The sequence below is a fragment of the Engystomops pustulosus genome, chromosome 7 (genome assembly GCF_040894005.1).
Source record: "Engystomops pustulosus chromosome 7, aEngPut4.maternal, whole genome shotgun sequence".
Taxonomy (NCBI): domain Eukaryota; kingdom Metazoa; phylum Chordata; class Amphibia; order Anura; family Leptodactylidae; genus Engystomops; species Engystomops pustulosus.
This window is the reverse complement of record NC_092417.1, coordinates 29,934,844-29,947,130: the sequence shown is the minus strand read 5'-3', so window position 1 is coordinate 29,947,130 and position 12,287 is coordinate 29,934,844. Positions and strand designations below refer to the sequence as shown.

At 40.9% G+C, this 12,287-nt stretch overlaps 1 protein-coding gene across 9 annotated transcripts in view; it reads right to left on the bottom strand.

The window, feature by feature from the left end:
* The window catches only part of MTA1 (metastasis associated 1), a 77,807-nt gene that overhangs the window by 21,065 nt on the left and 44,455 nt on the right, over positions 1-12,287 (bottom strand). For 5 of the 9 annotated variants that reach the window (XM_072115262.1, XM_072115260.1, XM_072115263.1 and 2 more), the window contains exons 15-17: positions 11,278-11,367; positions 11,034-11,189; positions 2,246-2,281 (exon numbers count right to left, since the gene is read on the bottom strand). In XM_072115262.1, coding sequence (XP_071971363.1) covers positions 2,246-2,281; positions 11,034-11,189; positions 11,278-11,367 — 282 coding nt within the window. Of the gene's footprint in view, positions 1-2,245; positions 2,282-10,004; positions 10,703-11,033; positions 11,190-11,277; positions 11,368-12,287 lie in introns of those variants that run through there. The other 4 variants (XM_072115261.1, XM_072115267.1, XM_072115265.1 and 1 more) reach the window with 3 other exon arrangements.

Below are 12,287 nucleotides of genomic sequence, written 5' to 3'. Positions count from 1 at the left end.
ACAAAGAATCTATCATCTACCTATGATGAACCTCCCAAGTGAATATGTACATGGCTCACTCTCATGGCATGGAAAACACTACTTAAAGGACATCTACCACCAGGATGAAGGATTGTATGCAAATGAGCCTCAGGGGCTCCATGTTTCATAAATATTAATGGATCTGGAGCCCCTGAGGCTCATTTGCATACATGTTTTTAATCTTGGTGGTAGATGTCCTTTAATGTGTAAGGATTACTATAAATGATATATGATGACCATCAGGGAACAGATTAAGTCTGGCATGGGCCCTGGGATGTAGGAATATTAGGAATAGCCCCTGGAGTCACTTCCTACATATGTTGCTAGAATCAGCTTCCTGGGGACTGGAGGATGTGTCCCTTCTGTCTGCTTTCAATTTGTGGTTTCAGAACTCTTGAAGGTCCTGAAATAACTCTTGTGTACATTGTATTGAGAGCAGGAACAGATGTACAAGGATTTGTGAGTATAAAATTTGGTGAGTAGTTTGGGTCGCCTGGGCTACGGCCCGAACTATAATCTGCTATCGATGACCACATGGTTGTAGAAAAGCCTTAACCTGTACAGGCATCAATGTTACAGGAGATGACCATTACCATTGCTCTAGAGGACACATGAAGAAGTGGCAACTTAGGAAAGCTGTAATGTGTCCTCTCAGTGAGCTGCCCGCCCCTGCCTAGTGTGCTGGTGCATTATTGGTCACAAAGGAAAATTTGTGCCTGGTGTTTTGGCCAATCAATGGGCATGTGGCTGAACAGAACTATACAGGGGTAGATTGTAGGGCTGGAAAATAGATCTAGAAGCAGAAAAGGAGGCGACTGTGACCACTAGACTGACACAAAGAGCAGCTCCTTGTAACAGCTCAGGATTTTGTGACGGCTCCTCTATGTGGACAAACATGGATAACAGAAACTAATTAGAAAATGCTTTATTTTTTTATATATACTATAAGGGCACATGACACGTTTTTGTCCCTTATTGGAAATCTAACATCAAAATTAAGCATGGATAAATCAGCGACACATAGGCCCCTTCTACACTCGTGAGTGTGATGCGATGAACTGATGCGATGGGGATCACACGGCCCAAACGCTGCAAACCGGAACTGATCTCAGCGTGTCAGTTCAGTTATGGTTTGCAGTGTTCGGGCCGTGTGATCCGAGCAGCACGCGTTGCGAGTTCATCACATCACACTCACGAGTATAGAAGGGGCCGTACTCATAGATCCAGGCACCGTGATTGTGGTAATCTCCTTATATTTGTTATCCGTGACCTCCTTCCTTCAACTTTAAATTATGCTAATTAAGCAGAAGGCTCCTGGGGGCGCTACCAGAGCCCCTCCGTGCTGCAGATTCACAGGCTGTTAGACTGACTCACCCTGCCACTGTCTCTACTCACCACTGTAGTCAGAGGAAGCTTTAGCCAAAGGTGGGGGGTGGGAGGGAGTGCTCCTTGCACAGGGTAACAGCCATTGAAGCTACAGCACAGAGGGGCTCTAGTAGCACCCCAGAAGCCCATCAGGCCCATTAACATAATTAGAAAAATGGAGGCGTCCATGGATAACCAAGACGACGGATTATGATGGAAGATTTCTTTCAATGAAAACCCTCTTTACGTAAAAAGCTTCAACCATAATAAATATAAAAAAATAAATACCCTTATAATTTCATTATGGTGGGACTGACAATCTTCTGTCTACTAATATTAAATGGTTCAAATTTTACAATTTCCACCAAAAACTTTCGTCCGCTTTCAAAATGATCTTAATCTGGCAATATGCATAAGCGACATTGATAATGTTAGGCAGCGAGTGTTAGTGGATAAATGAGTGGAAAAAAAAAACATTGGATGGACTAGTAAGCAGTATGGTAACACAACTCCAAAGCCGGCCATAGACTTCAGGATTGTACTTTACAGTCTGATTGTGTTAGACTATAATGTATGGAAAGGTATAGGGAAAAAAAAAAAGAAAAATATAAGGATAATTATTTAGATAAAACAGTTTGAAGGTTTATATTAAAAAAAAAAAAATAATAATAATAATTTGCATATAGGGTGAAAGCTATGACCAGCTTTAGTCCAACGACCAACTATGAGCCAATAAGCATTGATGTAACAAAAAGAAAGCAAAAAAAAAGACAATGAAGCTAAAGCAAAGCCAAACAACACGCAGCCTAGTGAGTGCGGTCACACGTTTTCTTTGCATTTGGCACAATGAGATCCTTACCCCTGCTAGGCATCAGCAGGCGCTTCTTCACGTTACCTGCCCGAGAAAAGATAAAGAGGGGAAAAAAAAAAAATTGGTACATGAACAAACCAGCAGCTCAGATACATAGATTAATCAAAAGATAGAAAGACAAAACAAGGAAATAAGGAAAAATAAAACCATAAGACACCACAAAAAAGACACACGAAAAACATTTTAAAATTTTAAAAAAAAAACTTTAATTTTATACTAAGAAAATTGCAAAAGTGCAGAAATCTTGTAGATATAATATTCTCAATCCTTAAGACAATTTTCTGAAATGATTTTCCTTTAGAAGGAGAAGATTCCGCGGAGAAATATCTGCAAGTGAAAAGGATTTCCATTTCATCAAAATTAGACTAGTTTTAGCAGAAAGCATATCCGTTTCGGCAAGCCCCCCTATTTAGATGAATGAGGCAAATTTAAGTGAAGGATGTAGATAAATGTTGTAAATGGCAAGGGACAGGTCTTTAAAGGGAACCCGTCAGCTAAACTAACCCACACGGACTAAACATGTCTTTGAAAACTGCTATTATACAGCGGCACAACTATCCCTATATTGTTCCTCCCCATGCCTGTAAAGTTCCACAGTCCGTTAGTAAACTTGATTCGTCATCTATGCAAATGACTCCACCTGAGTTCCATCATCATCTTTCCTTTGAGCGACTCCGGCATATCCGTGCTTCCTGAAAGGAGTCTGCTTTCTATTCAACTACCTCATCCCCCCTCCCTCAGGAACAAGAGAGATGTTGGCGGACGTTGTGTGACTAGTTGAAGAAAATTCCTGATGGAGGGGGAATTGAAGAAGTTGGTATCTTTTTAGCGAGTCACACACTCTCAGCATCTCACTCATTCTTGAGGGAGGGGGGGTGATGATGTAGCAGAGCAGAAGAAGAGAAAGCAGACCCCTTGTCAATCAAGAAGCTGAAGGCAGAGCTGGAAGATCATGTATGTCCATAGATGGTTTCCGCTTAAGTACACTTTATTAATGAGCTGTGGAACTTTACAGGCATGGGGAGTCACAATATTGGGATAGTTGTACTGCTGAAGAATAGCAGTTTTCAAAGATATGTTTAGTTAGTGTGGATTAGTTTAATTGTAAAGGTTCCCTTTAAGAAAGAATTTGGCAGAAATCAAAAAGGTCATAGGCCCTCAGATTCTCAGCCATGAAACGGGTAGTATTAAGTATTTACTTCTAGGTTTAGTACTTTCATAGGAGACAACTATAGTAGGCACTAATTTGGGGATGCTACTGCTGCCAATATTGACATTTATTAGACAAGATGGGAAATCTTTATGATGTTTAAACACACTTCTCCAGGTTGTGCATTCAGGTAGGTGCACATGTAACGTCAGCCAGCAAAAATGTTGCTCTGCTCTTCGGCATCTTTCAAAATTTTAATTGAGAAAATAGACAACAACAATTAGGAAGATCTAAATTTCCCTGCAATTTTAAGAACAGGGAAGCACAACAGGAAAGCTGCATGGAGCCTAAATATGAAATTTTTATCTAAAGACTTTTTGTAGAGTAAAGTGGCCCTGCGAGGACCTTGATCTTCATGATGTTCATGAATAAGGTCCTGGCAGGGCAATTGTTCATAGACAGTTCGAGATCACATGACCCTCCATCTGCAGCCATATTATGAGCAGGAATCTCTGGCTGATGATATGTAAAGTGAAGCCTCCTGTCTTTTACCTCAAGAAAGCTATTACTAGATGTACCGTATATACTCGAGTATAAGCCGAGACCCCTAATTTTACCACCAAAAACTGGGAAAACTTATTGACTCGAGTATAAGCCGAGGGTGGGAAATGCATTGGTCACAGCCTCCCAGTATATAGCCAGCCCGCATAAAAAAACCAAACTTACATACTCACCTTCCGGCATCCCCGGTGCTCGTCATGGTTCCTCTTCCGTCTGCTGTAACAGCCGGCAGAGACGCGTCCATGCGATCTGCTGGCCAACGCACACTATGGCGTCCGCATCATAGTGTGCGCCAGCTGGCATATGGCATTGCTGCAGCTCTGCCGGCTGTTACAGCGAAGAGAAGACAAAAGAGGACCCATGACGAGCATTGGGGACGCCGGAAAGAGAGTTTTTTTTTTTTTTTTTAAATTGACTCATGTATAAGCCGAGGTGAGATTTTTCAGCGCATTTTGTGTGCTGAAAAAAAACTCAACTTATACACAAGTATATATGGTATAATGGTAAGTTACCGTATATCCTGCACACGCACGCACACACTACAAAAACATGAGGTCAAGTGGCCAACCCCTTTAATTCTACAATGTAAAAGTAGCTTTCTCCAGCTTTAGTCTCTATTTAAAAAAAAAAAAAAAAAAAATGTTGGAGCGAATATTTTACTGTTGAGACTACACATTCAAAATCACATAATTTTATTTATTTTATTTTTATTAAATGGTCCAGTTCAAATCTTCCTTATCAACTTGGTTGTGTTTCCATTTTAATCTCCCCACATTCAAAAATCTAATTTTATTTTTTTACATTTCCGCAGAGTGGTGTGTTATGTTATATTTTGGGTGGGTACGTTCGCAGAGATACCACATTTATACAGGATTTCTTATGTTTCAATTAATTAAAAAAAAAATTAAAACCTTTTGTATGAAACAAAAAATGGCTGTTTTGCTATCTTCTGACACTATAGCATTAACTTTTTAATTTCTCCAGTGTAAAGACCTGTGGACGGAATTTTTTTTTTTTTTGCTACAAGCGAACATTTTCAATGCTACTATTTTGGGGACTGTAGGACCTTTTGATTGCCTTTATAAAAAAAATTTATCAGTAGCAAAACGGCAAAAAAGTGGCGCTTTGGTCAACTGCTTGCTATTTTATATTACACTGGGTTATGTTGGGAATAACCATTTTTATAATTTTATATCAGTTCTAGGGAACGGGGGCAACCCTGTCACCAGAAATGTCTGTTAACAGGTTCCAATATCCTCTGCTATGATGTCTTTGCCTTTGTCAGCATTCTGAATCATTTCAGTAGTTTACCTGGCTCCCTGCCAGCAGCATGTGGCGAGTCCCAGGGGAGGGGGCAGCTACAGCCTGTGTGTGTCCATGTCTGTCTCCTCACCTCCAAACTCATCCAGCTCCCACCCCACTCCCCAGCATATGCACTGAGCGGGCAGGGGAGGAAGGGGGAAGGTGTGAAGAAGAGAATAATTGCATAAGGAGAACCAGGCACACAAACATAGATTGTGCCTCCCATACTGGGACTCACCACATGCTGCTGGTAGGAAGCCAGATACTGTAAAATAAACTAATATAAAGTACTGAAATGATTCAGAGCTAAAAGGAATTTTTAAAATCAGCATAGCACAGGCTATTAGAACCTGTCACCAGCTGGTTTCCCATTATGCAGCAAACACCCAACTCCACTAAAGAGGGCTCAGCCCGTGAGCTCTCTCCAAACTCCATACATGCTAGTATGTTACAAGTAACTAAGGGGTTAATTTAAATATCCATCATTCACATTTTTTTTTTTAGACAACAGCCTTTAATCCACTGCAGGGAGGGGAGATAAAATTTAGCATCCTTAGTTTCCCAATATTAGCTTCCCCTGAGCATCTGCTGGCAGTATGTCGTAGAGAAATGCACAGTGATTCCAGCCATACCTTTTCTGCCATTTCTGAGATGCTCCTATTTTAATCCTTATGCTAATGAGGTAATTGCAACACTCGGGGCAAGTCCTCAGCACCCGGAAGCTCTGCTATTCCTTCTTCCAGTGATGGTCTCATGCTTCTCGCAAGACTGGGGGAGATTTATCAGTGCTGCTACGCCAGTTTGAGGTACTGAATTAATCGAAAAATTTTCGCAGTGCAAATTCTTGGGACATGCCACACCTCTTGGCGTCCTATGTACGGCTAGACTAAGCGCAGGAGTGTGTGAAACGGCCCGTCACCGTCATTTTGTAACCGTTTTTACCTCCCTGTTCTATGGCTGAATGTCTATAAAGAAGAATCATTTCGGTGAGCGCCGCTTCTAGGGTCTTCATTTCTGCAACTCATCCTCATCTCTTATCATGTGATAATAATAATTCCTTTATTTATATAGTGCACACAGATTATGCAGCGCTGCACAGAGCTTACCAAATCAGTCCCTGTCCCCAATGAGGCTCACAATCTAATCACCTACCAGTATGTTTTGGAGTGTGGGAGGAAACAGGAGGACCCAGAGGAAACAAAACACACACAAACACGGAGAGAACATACAAACTCTTTGCAGATCTTGACCCTGGGACCCAAACACTACAAGGCTCTAATGCTAATCACTGAGCCACCGTGCTGTCCTAAGGGATAGGGAAGGGGTGCCATTCGTGGGACAATACTCGATTGTAAAACTTAAATGTCAAATTCTGTACCTTTACAAAAAATATCACAATAACATGTGCTGGGTTTATTTTTCCTGCAAATCATAAGATTATATAGATTTCACTAGAACACTGCCATTTTTAGTAAAACACCAATAACACTGCTGCTTGCTATACTGGACAGCACTTGCCACCAGAATGAAGAACTGTATGCAAATGAGCCTAAGGGGCTCTAGGCTCCATAGGTGTTAATAGAGCCTGCAGCCCCTATGTCTCATTTGCATACAGTCTTTTATCCTGGTGGTAGATGTCCTTTAAAAGGAAATCTACCTTCAAAATCCATCGTGATAAACCAGGGACTCTTACTCCTAGATCTTTGTATATGTGTTATCCATGGCCTCCTGCCTTCTAACGTCAAAATTATGCCAAGGAGCCATTAGAGCTCTGTAAATCTTCAGCATAGAAGGGCTCTAGTAATACCCTCCTGGCTCATTAGCATAATTCTAAAAGTTGATTTTAGGAGGACAGAGGCCACGGATAACAAATGTATAATACGATTACCACAGTCACAATGTCTGGATCTATTAGTAAATGTCCGTGGTTTATCATGATGGATCAAGTAGATTTCCTTACTTGAAGTTGGGGTGAATTGCATCGGCTTCAATGAATACCTGGAAGGTGTTGGAAGTAGCAAATCCAGGCAAGTTTTTATTATGTTTTAGGGATGGTTCCCGATATTTATTGCTGATCTGTAAGGAAAGGGTTATGTCAATCATACAAACTATTGATACTATGAAGACGTCAAACCAACCACCCATAATCTTTGAAAATATAATTTTATTTGACCTCTTCCACTGTAATTTGTGAACAGTTTATAACAGTGATCAACCCATAATAGTAAAAAAAAAAAAAAAAAATAACAACCATAGAAATTAATTCTTCATTGTATAATAGGAAAAAGTTAGGGGCAACGTCTCAGCCGGCCACGAGGAGCCATAACTGTATGGAATGGAGTCTATAGGTAGAATTTAAAAAAAAGTTTTTGGATAATAAAGAAGATCAAAAAATACTGAAAAATTTAGGAAACAAAAGGAATTCACAGAGGCCGTGACACATACATGATCAACATAGAAAAAAAATCTACATATAAATAACAAAATAATTTAAGACAGTCTTTTTTCAACATTTTATACTGAATTTTGGCAGCTGCGGAGAAAAATTAAAAAAAAACGATTTGTCCGACGAGGAAAGTTTTCACATCAGATGACCTGCCTTTATTTTGTGGTTTGTTCTTAGAGTAGCAGGAAAGGGTAAAGTATAAATAACACCGTTACATCTAGACAAAAAGTTTGTGAGAAAAGCTTAAAAATAAATAAAAATTTAAAAAAAACAAATTTGCGGTAGGCAGGAAAAAAAAAAACACCAAGTAATGACCCTTTAAAAATAGGTTTCACCTTATTTTCCACCTATGATTGGTTAACCTACCTCTGACACTGGTGACAGGGATATGAACTATTAGGGGCCGTTCACACAACAGATATTGATACAAATTATTTGGTAGAAAAGAAACCTGTATCAAAATTCGCTTCCCATTCATTTCCTAGGGGGTTTTTTTTTTGCTGGACAAAGGTGTATGGAATCATTGGGCTAAGCTGTAACGCTACACAGTAACCGCATAATGGACAAGTTTTATACAAAGTCCATTCATGTCGGTCATAGAACAGAAGCAAAGTAAAGAAGCTTCATGTTGCGGGCATGGAATCTACTACATGTCAATTGTTGCTGCAGATTCCTGGGAGGCTGGGGGAGTTCCCATGAAAATGACTGATGCATCATAAGATTAGATAATGGAAGCCCCTAATAATGCCATGTGCCATTTAGCTCCATGTAGTAACCAGGGAATGTGCAAAATGTGGGGTGTGTAAGTGCAGGAGGGGGGCAGGATAGGAGGTAATTTACCAATATACATCTATTAAAAGTTTTGAACCACTTTCTTGATATGTAAAAGTGAAGCCTCCTGTCTTTTTACTGGTAAAATTACCAAATACCATGCGCTACCCCCCGGCCCCCCTCCTACACACGCACACATATTACAAAAAAATATGAGGCGGAAAAGGACAACCCCTTTAAAAGAAAATCTACCATGAAAATCAATTATGATAAACCCGGGACACTTACTCATAGATGTTGTAAACTTTTTATATTTGTAAGCCATGGCATCCTTCCTTCTAAAATCAACATTTAAAATTATTCTAATGAGCCAGACGGACTCTGGAGGGTGTTACCAGAGCTCCTCTGTGCTGTAGCTTTACAGGCGGTTACAGTGTCTCCCTCCTCAGCACTTTCACCCTCCCTCTACTTGCTGTATTCTCACACAGTGGGAGGGGGAAGTGCTCCTACACAGGGTAACAAGCCTTTGAAACTACAGCACAGAGGGGCTCTGGTCACATCCCTACCCCCCAGAGTCCTTCTAGCTTAATAGCATAATTAAGTTGATTTTAGAATGAAGAAGGACATGCTATATTCTCACACAGTGGGAGAGGGAAGAGCTCCTGCACAGAGTAACAGCCTGTGAAGCTACAGTACAGAGGGGTTCTGGTTACACCCCTCCCCCCAGAGTCCTTCTGGCTTAAAGAGGTTATCCGGGTTTAAAAAATTTCTTATGTCCGGGCTGGGGAGGGCTATTTAAACACAATAAACATGTACTTACCTCCTCCGGTGCTGCCGATGTCCCGAGCCGCGGCCCGTCCTCTCCGTGTGCCGGTTTCAGTACAAAGGCGCACAGGGAGCTTCCGGCCGGCTGGATGCTCCCATGCGCACCATCTCCCAGCGCTTACAACGCTGAGAGATAGGGACGGATGGGAGGAGCCGTCCACATCGCGGACCGGAAGCTCCCGGTGCGCGGCTTCTGTGCTCCTGTAAACAAACAGGGGCACGGATTGAAGGGACCGCGGTGCGGGACATCGGCGCCGCCGGAAGAGGTAAGTACATGTTTATTATGTTTAACTAGCCCTCCCCAGCCGGGCCATAAGAAATTTTTAAACCCGGATAACCCCTTTAATAGCACAATTAAGTTGATTTTAGAAGGAAGAAGGCCATTGATAACAAATAAAAGAAGATTACCACAGTCACGGTTGCCTGGATCTATGAGTAAGTTTCATGCTTGATTTTGATGGAAGGTTTTTTGTTTAGTTTTTTACAAGCATATGATAACCAATGCATCATAAGAGCAGATAATAGAAGCCCCGTAAAATGTGCCATTTAGCTTCATGTAGTCGCCAGGGAATGTGCAAAATATGGGACACCTTAAAAGTAACGATCACAAACATAAAAGGTAATCAGGCATAGTAAAACATTTAGGTATGTGGCAAAAAAAAAAAAAAAAATGAAACAAGTAAAAAAGGGTCTGTTGTGCAATGAACGGCATCACTTTTATCCATTTATTGGAAAACTGACTGCTCTATGCCCTACAGTAAGCTGTAAACAATAACGTCCTATAAAATGTTTGCAAATACAGACACAGGAGTTAGAAATGGAGACAGACAATATGGAAAATGTGTACTGAAAAGAGAAAAAAAAAAATCACATATATATATATAAAATAAAATAAGCCTAAATATGGCAAGTGAGAGAAGTTTTTCACATATGTTTTAAGCAGCTGTAACAAGAAGCTTGACGTACAAGAGCTTCTCCTCCTGGATATACGGAAAAACATTTTTTTTCGGAATTTGTCAAGGATACTGGATGATGAAATGGAAATGATAGAAAGACGAAGACTCCGGATTGCAGTGACAAGTCAGTTCCAGATCATGGACGTTCACAGCGCGAGTGTTTATGTAGGGGATAGAGACTTGTGAGGGGGGAGAGAAAAGTTAACACCTATGGAGAAAGAAAAAAAAAAAATCCCCCCCCCCCCCCCAAATGTTGATTTAGGAACTTTTTGACAGCTTCAGTCCAACTTAAAAAGTGCTCCATTTTCTCTCCCCGTCCTGTTTAATTTGCTTCATTATTTTCTCCTTTCTACATGCAAGGTAGGACAGCGTTCTCTTTCCATCCATGGGGCTTAGTCGGACATCTTTGTTCGCTGATCTGTCCCTAAAATAGTCTGCAACACAGTTTGGCAGTTATAAACCCGTGAAATTTTATTCTAACATAACAAAAAAAAAAAAAAAAAAAAAATTACAAAACTGTGTGCACCGAAATTAGAAAATGAAAAAAAAAATTTTGGAAATAGAAATAGATTTTTTTTTAATTTAATTAGAATTTGGTAGCGTGCATCCGAATCGGAAGTGAATTTATACAGTGGTCCGAAGAGTATAAATGTCCCGCGTGGACGCCAAGACTAAGTGTAGAGCTTGAGTTACAAGAAAGCCCCTATGAAGACCCAAAATTAAAAAAAAAGGGACAGAAAAATCAAACAGAGACAAGACACATACCGTCCATACCATTATGTTGCTCATAGCTCCGCTTGCCCAGGATGGTCGGAGATCCGTTGTTGATGACGGGAGACGACTTGGATGGAGTCAGGGCATTGTTGATACCCGTGGAGAAGGTTTTGATGGATTCTGTCTTGGGAGTGCAAGGGTGCGCCTCTGGAAAAGGACAAGATTTCTATTAGTTTATAGGATATTTTAGGGAACAAGATGAATATGTGATGGTTACAAGACTAAGAGACGCTACCTATGTATCTCAGGACTTGTTCTAGAGGTTTTCGGACTATCTGCTTAAGCATCAGTGGCGTCTTTGAAGCTTCTGGAAGCCTTGTGGTACCTGAAACAAGTCAATAAAATATAATTTTAATAACTGGTGTATATTACTAAATTTCATATAAGAAAAATGATGACCTTATCTGGGTTACCTTCATGTCATTTAAAGGGGTTTTCCCACAAACAAAAGTTAACTTGCTGATCAGTGGGGGTCTCAGTGATGAAATTGTCGAGCACTGCTCTCACCGATCTACGTCAGCTCCATAGAGATTAATGGAAAAAAACGGCCATGTACGGCTGTCTGCTCCATTAGTCTGACAGAGCGACGAGGGGTCATCACCGAGACCCCCTCTGATCAGCAAGATAGGCCCTATCCTACGGATAGGGCCTAACTTTTGTTCGTAGGAAAACCCCTTTAACCCCTTACCGACATGTGACGTAATAGTACGTCACATGTCGGGTTTCGGTACATGGAGAGGGCTCGCGGGCCGAGCCCTCTCCATAGCCGGTAAGTCTTTGCGCATATTGCAGCAAAGGCTTACCGGTAACACCCGCGATCGGTGCCGGCACCGATCGCTGGTGTTTTACCGCTGATCGCCGTCATCGGGGAGCGGCGATCCGTCACCATGGTAACTTCGGGTCTCACGAAGACCCGAAGCTACTTCGGGTTAACCCATTCATTACCATGTACTGTCAGCACATGGTAATGTATGAGTAGTAAAATCCCCATATACTGCCATACTGTAGTATGGCAGTATATGATAGGATCGATCAGACAACCTAGGGTTAAAGTACCCTAGGGAGTCTGAAAAATAGTAAAAATAAAAACAAAGTTAAAATAAAAAAATTATAATAAAAAAAACTAAAAATTCAAATCACCCCCCTTTCCCTAGAATTGATATAAATATAAATAAACAGTAAAAATCAAACACATCAGGTATCGCCGCGTCCGAAAATGCCCGATCAAAATATGATAACGGTTTT